At 41.5% G+C, this 16177-nt stretch overlaps 1 protein-coding gene across 4 annotated transcripts in view; it reads left to right on the top strand.

The window, feature by feature from the left end:
• The window catches only part of LOC124861790 (histone demethylase UTY-like), a 34430-nt gene that overhangs the window by 3766 nt on the left and 14487 nt on the right, over positions 1 to 16177 (top strand). For 2 of the 4 annotated variants that reach the window (XM_047355727.1, XM_047355726.1), the window contains exons 3-12: positions 10452 to 10560; positions 11234 to 11283; positions 11753 to 11811; positions 12737 to 12857; positions 12960 to 13014; positions 13606 to 13640; positions 15137 to 15230; positions 15321 to 15447; positions 15588 to 15686; positions 15901 to 16120. In XM_047355727.1, coding sequence (XP_047211683.1) covers positions 10452 to 10560; positions 11234 to 11283; positions 11753 to 11811; positions 12737 to 12857; positions 12960 to 13014; positions 13606 to 13640; positions 15137 to 15230; positions 15321 to 15447; positions 15588 to 15686; positions 15901 to 16120 — 969 coding nt within the window. Of the gene's footprint in view, positions 1 to 10451; positions 10561 to 11233; positions 11284 to 11752; positions 11812 to 12736; positions 12858 to 12959; positions 13015 to 13057; positions 13467 to 13605; positions 13641 to 15136; positions 15231 to 15320; positions 15448 to 15587; positions 15687 to 15900; positions 16121 to 16177 lie in introns of those variants that run through there. The other 2 variants (XM_047355728.1, XM_047355729.1) reach the window with 2 other exon arrangements.

Here is a 16177-nt window from a genome sequence, read left to right as displayed (position 1 = left end):
AAGCTTTTCAGCAGATGGAAGCATGAAGTGCTCCAAAATCTCCTGATAGCTAGCTGCATTGACCCTGCCCTTGATAAAACACAGTGGATCAACACCAGCAGCTGACACGGCACCCCAGACCATCACTGACTGTGGGTACTTGACACTGGACTTCTGGCATTTTGGCATTTCCTTCTCCCCAGTCTTCCTCCAGACTCTGGCACCTTGATTTCCGAATGACATGCAGAATTTGCTTTCATCCGAAAAAAGTACTTTGGACCACTGAGCAACAGTCCAGTGATGCTTCTCTGTAGCCCAGGTCAGGCGCTTCTGCCACTGTTTCTGGTTCAAAAGTGGCTTGACCTGGGGAATGCGGCACCTGTAGCCCATTTCCTGCACACGCCTGTGCACGGTGGCTCTGGATGTTTCTACTCCAGACTCAGTCCACTGCTTCCGCAGGTCCCCCAAGGTCTGGAATCGGCACTTCTCCACAATCTTCCTCAGGGTCCGGTCACCTCTTCTCGTTGTGCAGCGTTTTCTGCCACACTTTTTCCTTCCCACAGACTTCCCACTGAGGTGCCTTGATACAGCACTCTGGGAACAGCTATTCGTTCAGAAATTTCTTTCTGTGTCTTACCCTCTTGCTTGAGGGTGTCAATAGTGGCCTTCTGGACAGCAGTCAGGTCGGCAGTCTTACCCATGATTGGGGTTTTGAGTGATGAACCAGGCTGGGAGTTTTAAAGGCCTCAGGAATCTTTTGCAGGTGTTTAGAGTTAACTCGTTGATTCAGATGATTAGGTTCATAGCTCGTTTAGAGACCCTTTTAATGATATGCTAATTTTGTGAGATAGGAATTTTGGGTTCTCATGAGCTGTATGCCAAAATTATCCGTATTAAGACAATAAAAGACCTGAAATATTTCAGTTAGTGTGCAATGAATCTAAAATATATGAATGTTAAATTTTCATCATGACATTATGGAAAATAATGAACTTTATCACAATATGCTAATATTTTGATAAGGACCTGTAATTAATTTAACTCAGTTTACGTTGAAAACTGTTGTGACCCAAAATCACACAAAAAGCCCCAAATTCTTTGTAAAATCTTTGGCTAGTGGCATAAAAACGTTCAACAAGCAATCTTTGGGTTTAATGTCTTTTTAGTGGTTAGAATAAAGGTAAATTAATGACCTTTTAATACTTTTTTCTTGAGCCATTTTACTATTAAAGAGGGCTACAGTTGTTCCCTACGCAGTCATGAGGCAGGGTAAAGTGGTATCAGGTCAGTTGATTTTTGTTATATAGGTACTTAAAAACACAAACTAACAGAATATTAGGTTGGGCCCAGTATTCCTTTTGGGGAACTGATCTAACAAATAGCATTAGAGATCCTTAGGTATGTGATATTTATATTCATCCATAATTAGGGGGCTCTTTTTGCCTTATCATTGTAGTTATCTAACCACATTCAAAAACATTAAACCTATCACAGTGGGTCGTTGTAAATAATAAATTAAATATTTACTTAATTCTCAGTTAAATGTGCAATTTGGCAACAGAGAAGTTTCTGGTAATGTTTCATGTCTGCTAATTTGAGCAGGATCATCATTTTTGCAAGTATGCCTTATATTCTTAAAAACGCTTCCTACTTGGATTCAGGTGAAGTACTTAAAATTAGGGGTGCACTGAGTGCAGTTTTCTGGCCGATCACGATTACTAATCTTTAAAAGCCTGACCTGTCGATTTCGATTTTGGCCAATACTGATTTTTGTTTTCTAACTGACACGGTCAGGTGTTATAAGGTCACACTACAACTTCAATGTTCTAATTTCATTTTATTCAAACACATTGAATAATACCTGTTAAACAATACAAACTTGTTTCAAATGCATATGAGGTAGTGCTTTCAAATAATATTAAAAAGTTTCTTTAGTCTTTCATTTTTCACATTTTAAAAAGAATCAAAACTTGCACAATAGGTTAGACAAGAAAATAAGATTATTTTTTACATCGTATCAGCCGATCACAGATCTCCTAAAATTATGGGGCCAGTCAATCACTGGTGTCATGAACTTTACTATAACTTTACTATAAATATGGTTATTATCAACCAGTGAATACTAAACATATGAACTTGAATATAAATGCTATGGATTTGCTGAAATTCCTGGCTAAAATTAGCTGTGTATTTGCATTTGTAATGATCTACCGTTGTAGGTCCAGTATGACTTGTTAACTGCCTGTGTTGGTAAAAGATGAATTTTATTGCTTCACACACGTGACAGCGGTGCTGTGCTGAGTGGTGGATCTGACACACCATGGTGCAGCGCACCAAGTATGGGGCGTTCTGTTATTCTACACCATGAATCTGGAGGTTTTTAATCATGTTGGTCGTGTACCCTCCTTTGCATGATATAATCTTATTTTTGCAATTGGTCATTTATTTTATTAAAGCTAAGCCACACTTCCTGCGGATTCTTCTTCGTTGGTCTTCAGCGGCTTCTTCTTCCTGTCAGCGGACTGGGTATCAAAACTAGAAATCGATATTTAAAATTCAATTGAGCTAACTGGCTAAAAATTCAATTAATATTGTTAGCCAACATGCTAAAGTTACCATCAAGTTTCTGATCGCGCCATATGTTTGTTTTAGTTGTTTCAAACATGAAGGTGTAAGCTTGAGATTGGTGGACTTGGTTTTCTTGGATCTGTATTAATCAACAATATCTTGAGCGCATCAGGATGAGCCATAGAGAGGCTCTCTGTTAAAGAGCCACATCACACCTCCCAGGTAGAAATGCTTCTGCAGGTATGCTTAGCTAAACTATGCAGGGATGGTACACTGGTGTATACTTTAATCTAGCTGTTACTGTTTCAAACCCTCTAACATTACCAGTCATAATCAAGCCAAGCCAATAGATACTCACCTTATTGTTAAATTCTTCTACTTGAGACTCGCCTGCTTTGTTGTTTTTTTTATTTATGACTCTTCTCCCACTCAGCGTTTTAGTTTTTGATAGCCCTGTCTAGCGCTTTGCAATGATTGGGCATCTCCACCGTTGTGCTATCTGCAGATAAGACTTACATGTGGCTGACAGAACTAGGTCACTGTATCACTACCAGTGACTGGAGGGCTCTGCCACTTTAAATAACTAATTGGAAGCTAGACATTAAGTTGTTGTTTTGGTTGTCATTTCCCCGATGGTGCCAACTGTTTCCCATATTGGGAAGAACTGGGTCTAATCTAAGACATTTGAAGTGTTTTTGACTTATTGCATTAAAACACGAGCTTCACAAGGAGATGTTTGCAGCCAAACTAGAAGTGATTCAGAGTGCAAGTTTTGTCTAATATATAAGAGAAACCCAATATTCTGTTTTTCAGAACATTAGAATATGGCATAAAGACAACAGGAAATGCTAAAATGTTCTACAGTATCAGGAAGACTGCTTACCTGGCAGTTGTCCAAATGACAGTCACTGACAGCCTCCGCAAGGCCAACAAGCCAAAGAAAATCTTTCCTAAGGAAGTTGGCTGGAATATAGCATATTATGGAACGTTAGGTGGAAGGAAAAGCTGTAATAAAGAAAACAAATAGTCAAAAAAAAAAGCATGGATTCAAAGCGGACTTCTGTCGAACCTTTTCGAACGTGTGCGTAGTGTCACACTATAAACTGCTCGGTGGCAAAACAGTCTCCACATCGAACTGTTTTATGTGACACACTGCTCCGAGCAGCCGGTCACGAGTACGCGAGTGATAGCGTAGCCTATTCAGCCAGATGGTGAACACATTAATGCTCATGCAAGTTTGTTGTGTTTGAGTCTTTTGGTGGGACTGTACGTCTAAACAAGCGGCACGACGCTTTAGCTACATCCTATGGTTTACCTCTTTCATCCGGCATAAAGTATCCCAAATAGGATACTTTATCTGTATATATATATATATATATATACAGGTCCTTCTCAAAAAATTAGCATATTGTGATAAAGTTCATTATTTTCTATAATGTAATGATGAAAATTTAACATTCATATATTTTAGATTCATTGCACACTAACTGAAATATTTCAGGTCTTTTATTGTCTTAATACGGATGATATTGGCATACAGCTCATGAAAACCCAAAATTCCTATCTCACAAAATTAGCATATTTCATCCGACCAATAAAAGAAAAGTGTTTTTAATACAAAAAACGTCAACCTTCAAATAATCATGTACAGTTATGCACTCAATACTTGGTCGGGAATCCTTTTGCCGAAATGACTGCTTCAATGCGGCGTGGCATGGAGGCAATCAGCCTGTGGCACTGCTGAGGTCTTATGGAGGCCCAGGATGCTTCGATAGCGGCCTTTAGCTCATCCAGAGTGTTGGGTCTTGAGTCTCTCAACGTTCTCTTCACAATATCCCACAGATTCTCTATGGGGTTCAGGTCAGGAGAGTTGGCAGGCCAATTGAGCACAGTGATACCATGGTCAGTAAACCATTTACCAGTGGTTTTGGCACTGTGAGCAGGTGCCAGGTCGTGCTGAAAAATGAAATCTTCATCTCCATAAAGCTTTTCAGCAGATGGAAGCATGAAGTGCTCCAAAATCTCCATGATAGCTAGCTGCATTGACCCTGCCCTTGATAAAACACAGTGGACCAACACCAGCAGCTGACACGGCACCCCAGACCATCACTGACTGTGGGTACTTGACACTGGACTTCTGGCATTTTGGCATTTCCTTCTCCCCAGTCTTCCTCCAGACTCTGGCACCTTGATTTCCGAATGACATGCAGAATTTGCTTTCATCCGAGAAAAGTATTTTGGACCACTGAGCAACAGTCCAGTGCTGCTTCTCTGTAGCCCAGGTCTGGGGAATGCGGCACCTGTAGCCCATTTCCTGCACACGCCTGTGCACGGTGGCTCTGGATGTTTCTACTCCAGACTCAGTCCACTGCTTCCGCAGGTCCCCCAAGGTCTGGAATCGGCCCTTCTCCACAATCTTCCTCAGGGTCCGGTCACCTCTTTTCGTTGTGCAGCGTTTTCTGCCACACTTTTTCCTTCCCACAGACTTCCCACTGAGGTGCCTTGATACAGCACTCTGGGAACAGCCTATTCGTTCAGAAATTTCTTTCTGTGTCTTACCCTCTTACTTGAGGGTGTCAATAGTGGCCTTCTGGACAGCAGTCAGGTCGGCAGTCTTACCCATGATTGGGGTTTGGAGTGATGAATCAGGCTGGGAGTTTTAAAGGCCTCAGGAATCTTTTGCAGGTGTTTAGAGTTAACTCGTTGATTCAGATGATTAGGTTCATAGCTCGTTTAGAGACCCTTTTAATAATATGCTAATTTTGTGAGATAGGAATTTTGGGTTTTCATGAGCTGTATGCCAAAATCATCTGTATTAAGACAATGAAAGACCTGAAATATTTCAGTTAGTGTGCAATGAATCTAAAATATATGAATGTTAAATTTTCATCATGACATTATGGAAAATAATGAACTTTATCACAATATGCTAATTTTTTTAGAAGGACCTGTATAGTACAGACCAAAAGTTTGGACACACCTCATTCAAAGAGTTTTCTTTATTTTCATGACTATGAATATTGTAGCTTCACACCGGAGGCATCAAAACTATCAATTAAAACATGTGGAATTATATACTGAACAAAAAAGTGTGAAACAACTGAAAATATGTCTTATATTCCAGGTTCTTCAAAGTATCCACCTTTTGCTTTGATTACTGCTCCACACACTCTTGGTATTCTGTTGATGAGCTTCAAGAGGTAGTCACCTGAAATGGTTTTCACTTCACAGGTGTGCCCTGCCCTGTCAGGTTTAATAAGTGGGATTTCAAGCCTTATAAATGGGGTTGGGACCATCAGTTGTGTTGTGAAAGAGGTGGATACAGTACACAGCTGATAGTCCTACTGAATAGACTGTTAGAATTTGTATTATGGCAAGAAAAAAGCAGCTAAGTAAAGAAAAACGAGTGGCCATCATTAGTTTAAGAAATGAAGGTCAGTCAGTCCGAACAATTGGGAAAACTTTGAAAGTGTCCCCAAGGGCAGTGGTAAAAACCATCAAGCGCTACAAAGAAACTGGCTCACATGAGGACCGCCCCAGGAAAGGAAGACCAGGAGTCACCTCTGCTGCGGACAATAAGTTCATCCGAGTCACCAGCCTCAGAAATCGCAGGTTAACAGCAGCTCAGATTAGAGAACCGGTCAATACCACACAGAGTTCTAGCAGCAGACACATCTCTAGAACAACTGTTAAGAGGAGACTGTGAATCAGGCCTTCATGGTAAAATAGCTGCTAGGAAACCACTGCTGAGGACAGGCAACAAGCAGAAGAGACTCGTTTGGGCTAAAGAACACAAGGAATGGACATTAGACCAGTGGAAATCTCTGCTTTGGTCTGATGAGTCGAAGTTTGAGATCTTTGGTTCCAACCACCGTGTCTTTGTGCGGCGCAGAAGAGGTGATCGGATGGACTCTACATGCCTGGTTCCCACCGTGAAGCATGGAGGAGGAGGTGTGATGGTGTGGGGGTGCTTTGCTGGTGACACTGTTGGGGATTTATTCAAAATTGAAGGCACACTGAACCAGCATGACTACCACAGCATCTTGCAGCGGCATGCTATTCCATCCGGTTTGCATTTAGTTGGACCATCATTTATTTTTCAACAGGACAATGACCCCAAACACACCTCCAGGCTGTGTAAGGGCTATTTGACCAAGAAGGAGAGTGATGGGGTGCTGCGCCAGATGACCTGGCCTCCACAGTCACCGGACCTGAACCCAATCGAGATGGTTTGGGGTGAGCTGGACCGCAGAGTGAAGGCAAAAGGGCCAACAAGTGCTAAGCATCTCTGGGAACTCCTTCAAGACTGTTGGAAAACCATTTCAGGTGACTACCTCTTGAAGCTCATCAACAGAAGGCCAAGAGTGTGTGTAGCAGTAATCAAAGCAAAAGGTGGCTACTTTGAAGAACCTAGAATATAAGACATATTTTCAGTTGTTTCACACTTTTTTGTTCAGTATATAATTCCACATGTGTTAATTCATAGTTTTGATGCCTTCAGTGTGAAGCTACAATATTCATAGTCATGAAAATAAAGACAACTCTTTTAATGAGAAGGTGTGTCCAAACATTTGGTCTATATACAGGTCCTTCTCAAAATATTAGCATATTGTGATAAAGTTCATTATTATCCATAATGTCATGATGAAAATTTAACATTCATATATTTTAGATTCATTGCACACTAACTGAAATATTTCAGGTCTTTTATTGTCTTAATACGGATGATTTTGGCATACAGCTCATGAAAACCCAAAATTCCTATCTCACAAAATTAGCATATCATTAAAAGGGTCTCTAAACGATCTATGAACCTAATCATCTGAATCAACGAGTTAACTCTAAACACCTGCAAAAGATTCTTGAGGCCTTTAAAACTCCCAGCCTGGTTCATCACTCCAAACCCCAATCATGGGTAAGACTGCCGACCTGACTGCTGTCCAGAAGGCCACTATTGACACCCTCAAGCAAGAGGGTAAGACACAGAAAGAAATTTCTGAACGAATAGGCTGTTCCCAGAGTGCTGTATCAAGGCACCTCAGTGGGAAGTCTGTGGGAAGGAAAAAGTGTGGCAGAAAACGCTGCACAACGAGAAGAGGTGACTGGACCCTGAGGAAGATTGTGGAGAAGGGCCGATTCCAGACCTTGGGGGACCTGCGGAAGCAGTGGACTGAGTATGGAGTAGAAACATCCAGAGCCACCGTGCACAGGCGTGTGCAGGAAATGGGCTACAGGTGCCGCATTCCCCAGACCTGGGCTACAGAGAAGCAGCACTGGACTGTTGCTCAGTTGTCCAAAGTACTTTTTTCGGATGAAAGCAAATTCTGCATGTCATTCGGAAATCAAGGTGCCAGAGTCTGGAGGAAGACTGGGGAGAAGGAAATGCCAAAATGCCAGAAGTCCAGTGTCAAGTACCCACAGTCAGTGATGGTCTGGGGTGCCGTGTCAGCTGCTGGTGTTGGTCCACTGTGTTTTATCAAGGGCAGGGTCAATGCAGCTAGCTATCAGGAGATTTTGGAGCACTTCATGCTTCCATCTGCTGAAAAGCTTTATGGAGATGAAGATTTCACTTTTCAGCACGACCTGGCACCTGCTCACAGTGCCAAAACCACTGGTAAATGGTTTACTGACCATGGTATCACTGTGCTCAATTGGCCTGCCAACTCTCCTGACCTGAACCCCATAGAGAATCTGTGGGATATTGTGAAGAGAACGTTGAGAGACTCAAGACCCAACACTCTGGATGAGCTAAAGGCCGCTATCGAAGCATCCTGGGCCTCCATAAGACCTCAGCAGTGCCACAGGCTGATTGCCTCCATGCCACGCTGCATTGAAGCAGTCATTTCTGCAAAAGGATTCCTGACCAAGTATTGAGTGCATAACTGTACATGATTATTTGAAGGTTGATGTTTTTTGTATTAAAAACAATTTTCTTTTATTGGTCGGATGAAATATGCTAATTTTGTGAGATAGGAATTTTGGGTTTTCATGAGCTGTATGCCACAATCATCCGTATTAAGACAATAAAAGACCAGAAATATTTCAGTTAGTGTGCAATGAATCTAAAATATATGAATGTTAAATTTTCATCATGACATTATGGAAAATAATGAACTTTATCACAATATGCTAATATTTTGAGAAGGACCTGTATATGTGCATAATTATTATTTTTTTGGATAAGTAGTTCCTCCATTTTTGGACATTTGTGTTCTAAATTGGCAAATCAGTCTGTGGCTCTTGACATTGCTCCGCCCACAAAAAAAGTCCAAACGTCACCTGCGCAAATATATCGCCCATTGTCATTTGTTGGACTGACACATATCGGTTGAAAAAAATGTTACATATCACCCAACCTTGGTTGTCATTGCAATATTCAGCAATAGTTTCGCCTCACCATTACATGATTTCCTAATACTGTGCAACCCTAATCTGCATGCACTCATGCCTATAGACAATTTAGAGAAATCAGTTAACCTAATAGTCATGTTTATTGGACTGTGGGAGTAAGCTGGAGTACCCAGAAAGAATCCTTGCATTCACAGGGAGAACATGGAAACTACATGCAGTAAGGCCCACTGTACCCGGATTTGAACCCCAGACCTACGTGCTACAAGGCAACAGTGCTACCAACTGCGCCACCTTGCAGGGATTTAACAGAACATGCCCAAATAAGAATAAACCAGTGACCAAAATGCTCAATTAGAAGAAAACCTCATTATCATCTTATTTCATTATTTAAAGAGCATAATGATAATAATTAGGTAGTTTTAGCTTGAACGATGACAAAATTTAAATGGAAAATGTATCTGAACTGTAAGAAGCCACCAAGCAACAGCTTGTTCTTTTGAAGCACTTTTTTAGTTGAATAAAAATCAGATAAAATAAAGGAGTTTTTCTTGAAAACAGGATGATAAAACTTTTAATTTCTGTTGGATTCAACGCTACCACCTGTACAAGTAAACCTGGAGCACTTTTTTTCTCTTCCAGGTTATTGTCCTTAGAGAAACGGATCAGAACCGGCAGCTCAGACCCCAGATAAAACCATGAATTGTGATCGGCCATGAAAAGCCTGATCGGTTCATTTCTAGCTTTAAGTCCGGCTTTATCACAGACTCCTAATGTAACCATTGTAAAACCTGCCAAGCAGTAACTATGATTGCAGCACACATTTTATGCCACACTGTTTTATTTATGTTTCTACATCTGATGCTTTTATGTTTTGATCGGGTTTTCACTTCCTAAGAAACTGGAAAAATGTTGTTTTTTTTTTAACCTTCTCTTACAGCTATTTGTCTTTAAACGGTTGAATATGACTGATTTCAGAGGTCAGTTTGTGATAGGATCACAGTGAAATGGGCTGTTTTGGTGAAAACTGGATAACATCTTCATGCACTTGATTTTTGTGTGTAAATTAGGCTCTTTAGTGGTCTTGATGCAGGTGTAATCACTCGTTTTACTGTACCAACTACCAGCTGGAGGTCAATTTCAGCCTTTGTTTTGATGAATTTGCTTTGTTTTAGCATCTTCAGCTGGAGATTTAGGGTACAAATGTATCTAATAATGTTTTTTTTATTTTTTTATACTAATCTCAGCAATGAGATTTCCATGAGATGTAGAGTTAAACTTGGAAGCAAACATAAACAGTTTTAGAGTCTATTTGATTTATTGACCCGAGTTAAGTTCTGTTAACTTCCCCCTTCAGTTACACAACTTCCCCAATGTTAGTGAGATTTTCTACTACTGCATATAAACCAGTAAATATCAACGTGGGTAAAAAGTTTCAATCAGGTGACATTTAAATTTAAATGTCATTTTAACTAAACATTACCGGTTTGCAAATGTTCTGTATACAACCCGTGCAAACAAGGAATGTTCAAGTTTGTTGTTCTTGGTCTCCCCAGGCTGTCCGCTGCTACGATTCGCTCATCCTTAAAGCCGAGGGCAAAGTGGAGCCTGAAATCTTCTGCCAGCTCGGCCACTTCAACCTCCTCTTGGAGGATTATCCAAAAGGTGAGCCAACATCCAGCCTTAACATCTGCATGTTGTAAGATGTCAGGTTTGTCTCAGTAGTGAATTAGAACATCATAAAAAGCTCATTTATTTCTGTAACCAACTTCAAAGAGAACCATTACAAATGGATCTTCAACACAGAACGGTTCTGTTATAGTCGTGTTATGGAATGCACGGTCATATGAAACTGGACAGTTGTCCACGATCATTGACAATCGCCACAAGGAGGGTAAGCTACAAAAGGTCACAGGTGAAGAATCTGGCGGGTTCAGTTCGACGTATATAAGCATGGTGATGGAAAGTTGGGTGGAAGGAGGAAAAAAAAAAGCACAGGCAACAGAGGTGAAGCTAAACCTATTTTAGAGTTTTGGGGAGATTTCCAAAGAATGGACTGAAGCTGGAGTCAGTTCTTCAGATGTCTTACCCGGGCTTGGAGGAGAAGGGTCGGCCTGTTACCCAGCAATACAACGTCCCTTTTGCAGATGAAAGTCAATTTTGCATTTTGCATCACTGTGTGTAATGAAATTGTATAATATAAGTCCTACTTTCTCCGTTAACTTACAGCAAGAAATGAACTTTTTAGTGATTTTCTAATTTATCGAGGTGTATACTAAATGCATAGACTTTGCACACATGCACAGGTTCTGCCATGACCTGTTTCTTTTCATTCCAGCATTATCAGCATACCAGAGGTACTACAGTTTACAATCAGACTACTGGAAGGTAAGACTCATGTGTTTATAACCCCCTTTTTTTTTTCTCCACACGGCCACATCCGCACTGCCATACAGCCCACATTTACACTCACTGCTTCACATGAAGCATTTCTGGTCTCAGTTGGGTTAGATGTCAGGCTGAGATGCGGTTTCAGGTTTCATGTCAGTCATTCTGAGCACCTGGTTGTGAACCTTTGTGGTTAGGCTAAATGCTGATTTGAATAAACCTGTTGTTTTTTTTTTTCTTATTGAATTTGTGATGAGCTTTACCAGGGAGCCACAAAGTTGTGCAATGAGCCGTCTAGGTGTTAGCCACAGATGACAAAGCCCTGTCTTGTGTAGTGTTTGACACAGTTTAACCTTATTTTCTTTTCTTTTTTTAAGTTCGTTTGAATGTAAATGAAGTGACATGGTTGTATGTTTTAATGGTAAATTGACCTATTTTAAGCAACTGTACATCTGTCCATCCTGTCTAGAATGCTGCGTTTCTGTATGGCCTTGGAATGGTCTACTTCCACTATAACGCCTTTCAGTGGTGAGTCCCAGCTTTGTTTGTCGCTTTTCTGCAAATACAACACCCCTCCTGGTCCAATGCAAGCTGAACACCTCTATGCACCACAGATAAATGTTATATTGAAGATAGAAATTGGCATTAAGACAATAAAATCAGTGAGAAAGTAAGTTTCCTCCTCTGAACAGCCCTGGATCCAATTGCAAATGTGATGGATTATAGAGGAAGAGATAATGAAAGAAATTTGGTGTATCCGGTAGAAGCTGAACTAGTTAGTAAACAGTGAAATATCTTTTCTTGTGTGCTTTAAACACACCAAGTGATGCACAGAGGAATGCTCATCCAACGGAGCATGAACCTGAGTCCCAGAGTTGGGGACTGGAACGGGCATTTAGTGCAGTGCTCCTCAACCCTGGTCCTCAGGAACCACAGTCCTGCGTATTTTAGGTCTCTCTATCTTCCACACACCTGGCTTAGATGAACGGATGATTAATAGGTTTCTGCAGCACTTGATGACCTGCTGAGGAGGGTAATGTTCCGGTATGCCGGAGATGAGGCGCCTCTAAAATATGAAGGACCCTGAGGATCAGGGTTGAGAACCACGGACTTGGTACGTAGCAAGTAACAAATACACCTTGAACCTTTCCACAAATTGTCATCTTACAACTGCAAGCTTCAAAGGATTTGATGTGATGGAAAACAAATATCTGTACCTCCTTGTAGAATGCTGTGATTTTGTGTTATTACTTCCATAAAAGAAGGTTTGATTTAGGTTTAAAGTAAAAAGCAGCAGAACAAGCTTAGAGCTGGCTGTTTACTCCTGGATGGCGCATCTTCGGTGGGACCAGAATGATCAATGGCTGTCTGACTAACAGGATGTTCTGCAGCTTGGTTTTCCCCTCTCAGTTACCTTCTTTTTCCCTCAATGTTGTCTTGAATCCTTCTGCAGGGCAATCAAAGCATTCCAGGAGGTGCTGTACATCGATCCGGGGTTCTCCCGGGCCAAGGAGATCCACCTTCGTCTGGGTCTCATGTTCAAAGTCAACACAGATTATGAGTCAAGCCTAAAGGTATGTAGAAACCAGCAGCATGGTTGTCTCTCTGAGCTTTTAATGCTGATAATTATACAGTTTTACTCATTTTTTTAAACCTTTGTTTTGTTCTCCTTGCAGCATTTTCAGCTGGCTTTGATTGACTCAAACCCCTGCACTTTGTCCAAAGCTGAAAGTAAGCCACCAAGAATAAGAACTGTTATTTATTTACAGGGATAATCATGTAAAAATATCTATTATCTTCTATGCAAGATGTTGTTCTGTCCTTAAAGTCTAGTCAGAGCGCTGCCATGATTAAAAATGCTGCTGCTGTCATCCCATTTCCCCTCTTGCCTCAGCACCTGTTACCTTGACGACGGCAATATCCCTTTTTGCCCAGCTTTTCTGTTGCCGTTTGCCTCAGTGTGTCCTCATCCCTCCTCTCAAACACACGCACAGACATAAAATATCAAGGGCAGCCCCGATCTCCCCCCTCCTCCCCACTTTCTCTCCTCAACTCCCTCTCTCCCCTCCATCTGCTGAGAGTCACTCAGGCAGCTTAGATCAGACACTGCAGCGCTCCAGACAAAGGAAGGTGCCGCCAGGATCACGGTTACCTGTCTGCTTTGTTGCACCTGATGTATGCAGGCAAGCTTATGTTTTTCCTGACATCGCTGCACTACTTTCCAAACACTTTAGAGGACAATGGGTATTACAAAGCAAGAGATGGGGTGAGAAATGATAAATCAACTTCTGTCTAACCTGTTTGTTCTTCTCTCATTTACAGTTCAGTTCCACATTGCTCATCTGTATGAGATTCAGGTAAGTTTCTTTTTTTACCTTATGTTTTTGAACTTGTACATCCGTTGTCCTTGCTCCCAAGGGTACAGGACATTTGCTGTGATTTGTTGGGATGACTTGTAAATCCCTGGCAACAGCTTCCTTCCCATTAATAATAGAAATCTATATAAGCGAGCATCTCAATGCTGGGGAAAGCCCTGTTTTTCCTTGCATCTTAAACTAGGCGCTGATGAATTGAGGGGAGATGGGGTGGGGGCGTGCAACAGGGGAGTGAGTACAAGATTAGCTGATCATCGGGGTTGCCACGGAAACAGCAAAATCTGTCTCGCCTTCTTTGGTATGCTGATGGCGTCTCTCTCTCTTTCAGTGGGTTTCAGTGGGGAGGTACAGTAGCAATCACAAGCCTGGAGTAGAAGCACGTTGCAGCTAATGTGGTCAGATTATGCTGTTTGTGTGACTGTGAGATAACACAAGCCTGAGGTTTCTAATCTGCTTCATAAATCTTTACACACATGTGACTAAATATGAACCACGTCGACAGGTTGTTGGGTACTTTGTTTTTCTTGTGGTGTTGCATGAAGCAGAGATATACCTTGGGAAAGTGTTGCGAACCTTTCCGCATTTTGTCATGTTTCAGCCTTAAACTTTACTGTTTAATTGGGATTTACTATAGACAAACATGAAGTGGCACACGATGGTGCTTGAAAAGTGTGCCGTTCATTTGTATTTTGGCTACAACATGACAATATCTGAGAAAAGTTATGAATTGGGCTGCACAAAATGTACCAAATTTATGATAACCGCTTCTGAAAAGTATGTTAATTTGTATAAACTCGCTACTTGGTTGGGGCTCCTTTTACATGAATTACTGCATCAATGTGGCGTGGCATGGAAGGGATCAGCCTGTGGTTCTGCTGAGGTGTAATGGAAGCCCAGGTCTGCATTGTTGGGGGGTCTGGTGTCTCTCATCTTTCTTCTGGATTTTGCAACGCTGCGGTTATCCCTGTTGATGGTGCACCTTTGTCTTTCCACTCAGTTTTCTATAAATACAAGCGGGTTCTCTAGCCATGTCCTTTTGTGCTGTACCCTCCTTGTGAAGGGTGTCAGCAGACCATGATTGTCTAGAGTCTAGACCATCATTTGACCATAACATTTGTACATTAAATGCATGAATGCAGTAATTCATGCAATATGAGGCCCAACCAAGTATTAAGTACATAGAAAAGAACATACTTTTCCAGACGCCTGAAACATTTTTTAAATGCTTTTTTTTATAGATTTGATGTAATATTCTAATTTGTGAGACACTGAATTTTGGGTTTTTATTTGTAAGCCATAATCCTAAAAATTACAAAAAATACACACTTGAAATCTTTCACTCTGAATCTATACGAGTTTCGCTTTACGAAAGGAATGACAGCAAATATTGAAATGTTTCCTGATTTTAACAAGTGTTTGTTGCTTAGAGTGAGACAAATTCATTTTGTACTCTGCAAATTCTTATCTGTCTATTGCAGAAGAGATACCGGGCTTCCAAGGAGGCGTACGAGACTCTGCTGCAGACGGAGGACCTACCTGCACAGGTGAAGGCCACCACCTTGCAGCAGTTGGGTAAGCTAATTTGACATTTGATTGTCAAACTAAGTAATTTTGTCTTCAATTACAAACATGTCTAATGGAGTCTTTGTCGTTTCCTCTCAGGCTGGATGCATCACACAGTGGAACAGCTGGGGGACAAGGCCAGCAGGGACAGTTATGCCATCCAGTGTCTGCAGAAATCTGTGGAAGCTGACCCCAACTCTGGACAGTCTTGGTATTTCCTTGGCAGGTATGTTGTTCAAGGTTTTAATCATTAAAAGAAATATTGTTAACAATCCTAGCAATGCTAAACCCCCATGCTTCCTAAATGATCATTTAGGTGGTGTCAAGTTCCCTTTTGTCTTAATGTGATGATTTTTGTTTTTGCAGGTGCTACGCAAGTATTGGCAAGGTCCAGGATGCCTTTGTCTCTTATCGGCAATCCATAGATAAATCGGAGGCCAGTGCAGATACTTGGTGCTCTATAGGGTAAATGTGTATTTCTGTATACAGCTCTGATCCATAGCAAGGTTTATCAGGGTAATTCCTTCAGTTCTGAAATTCTCTTTGCCACTGGCTTTAGGAGGGGAAAGTTTGAATTTTGTAATTCTGATTCTTGTTTTGTCTTCCCATCTCTTTTGTCTATGTGCACAACGTCTTCCTCTCTTTGCAAAATGTGGCATCCTCACCTGTCCTCTCTCAGGGTGTTGTACCAGCAGCAGAACCAGCCAATGGACGCTTTGCAGGCTTACATTTGCGCCGTGCAGCTGGACCACAGCCACGCCGCAGCCTGGATGGATCTGGGCACATTGTACGAGTCCTGTAACCAGCCGCACGATGCCATAAAGTGCTACATCAACGCCACACGCAGCAAAGGCTGCACCAACACCACCGCGTTAACCCACCGCATCAAATGTCTCCAGGTGGGTGAAAAGAGAGATTGCAGGCAGGAGAGACGCCCATATTTTGGCTGAGTGAAC

This window comes from Girardinichthys multiradiatus, chromosome 24 (assembly GCF_021462225.1).
Source record: "Girardinichthys multiradiatus isolate DD_20200921_A chromosome 24, DD_fGirMul_XY1, whole genome shotgun sequence".
NCBI lineage: Eukaryota > Metazoa > Chordata > Actinopteri > Cyprinodontiformes > Goodeidae > Girardinichthys > Girardinichthys multiradiatus.
This window is presented reverse-complemented; position numbering and strand designations above follow the sequence as displayed.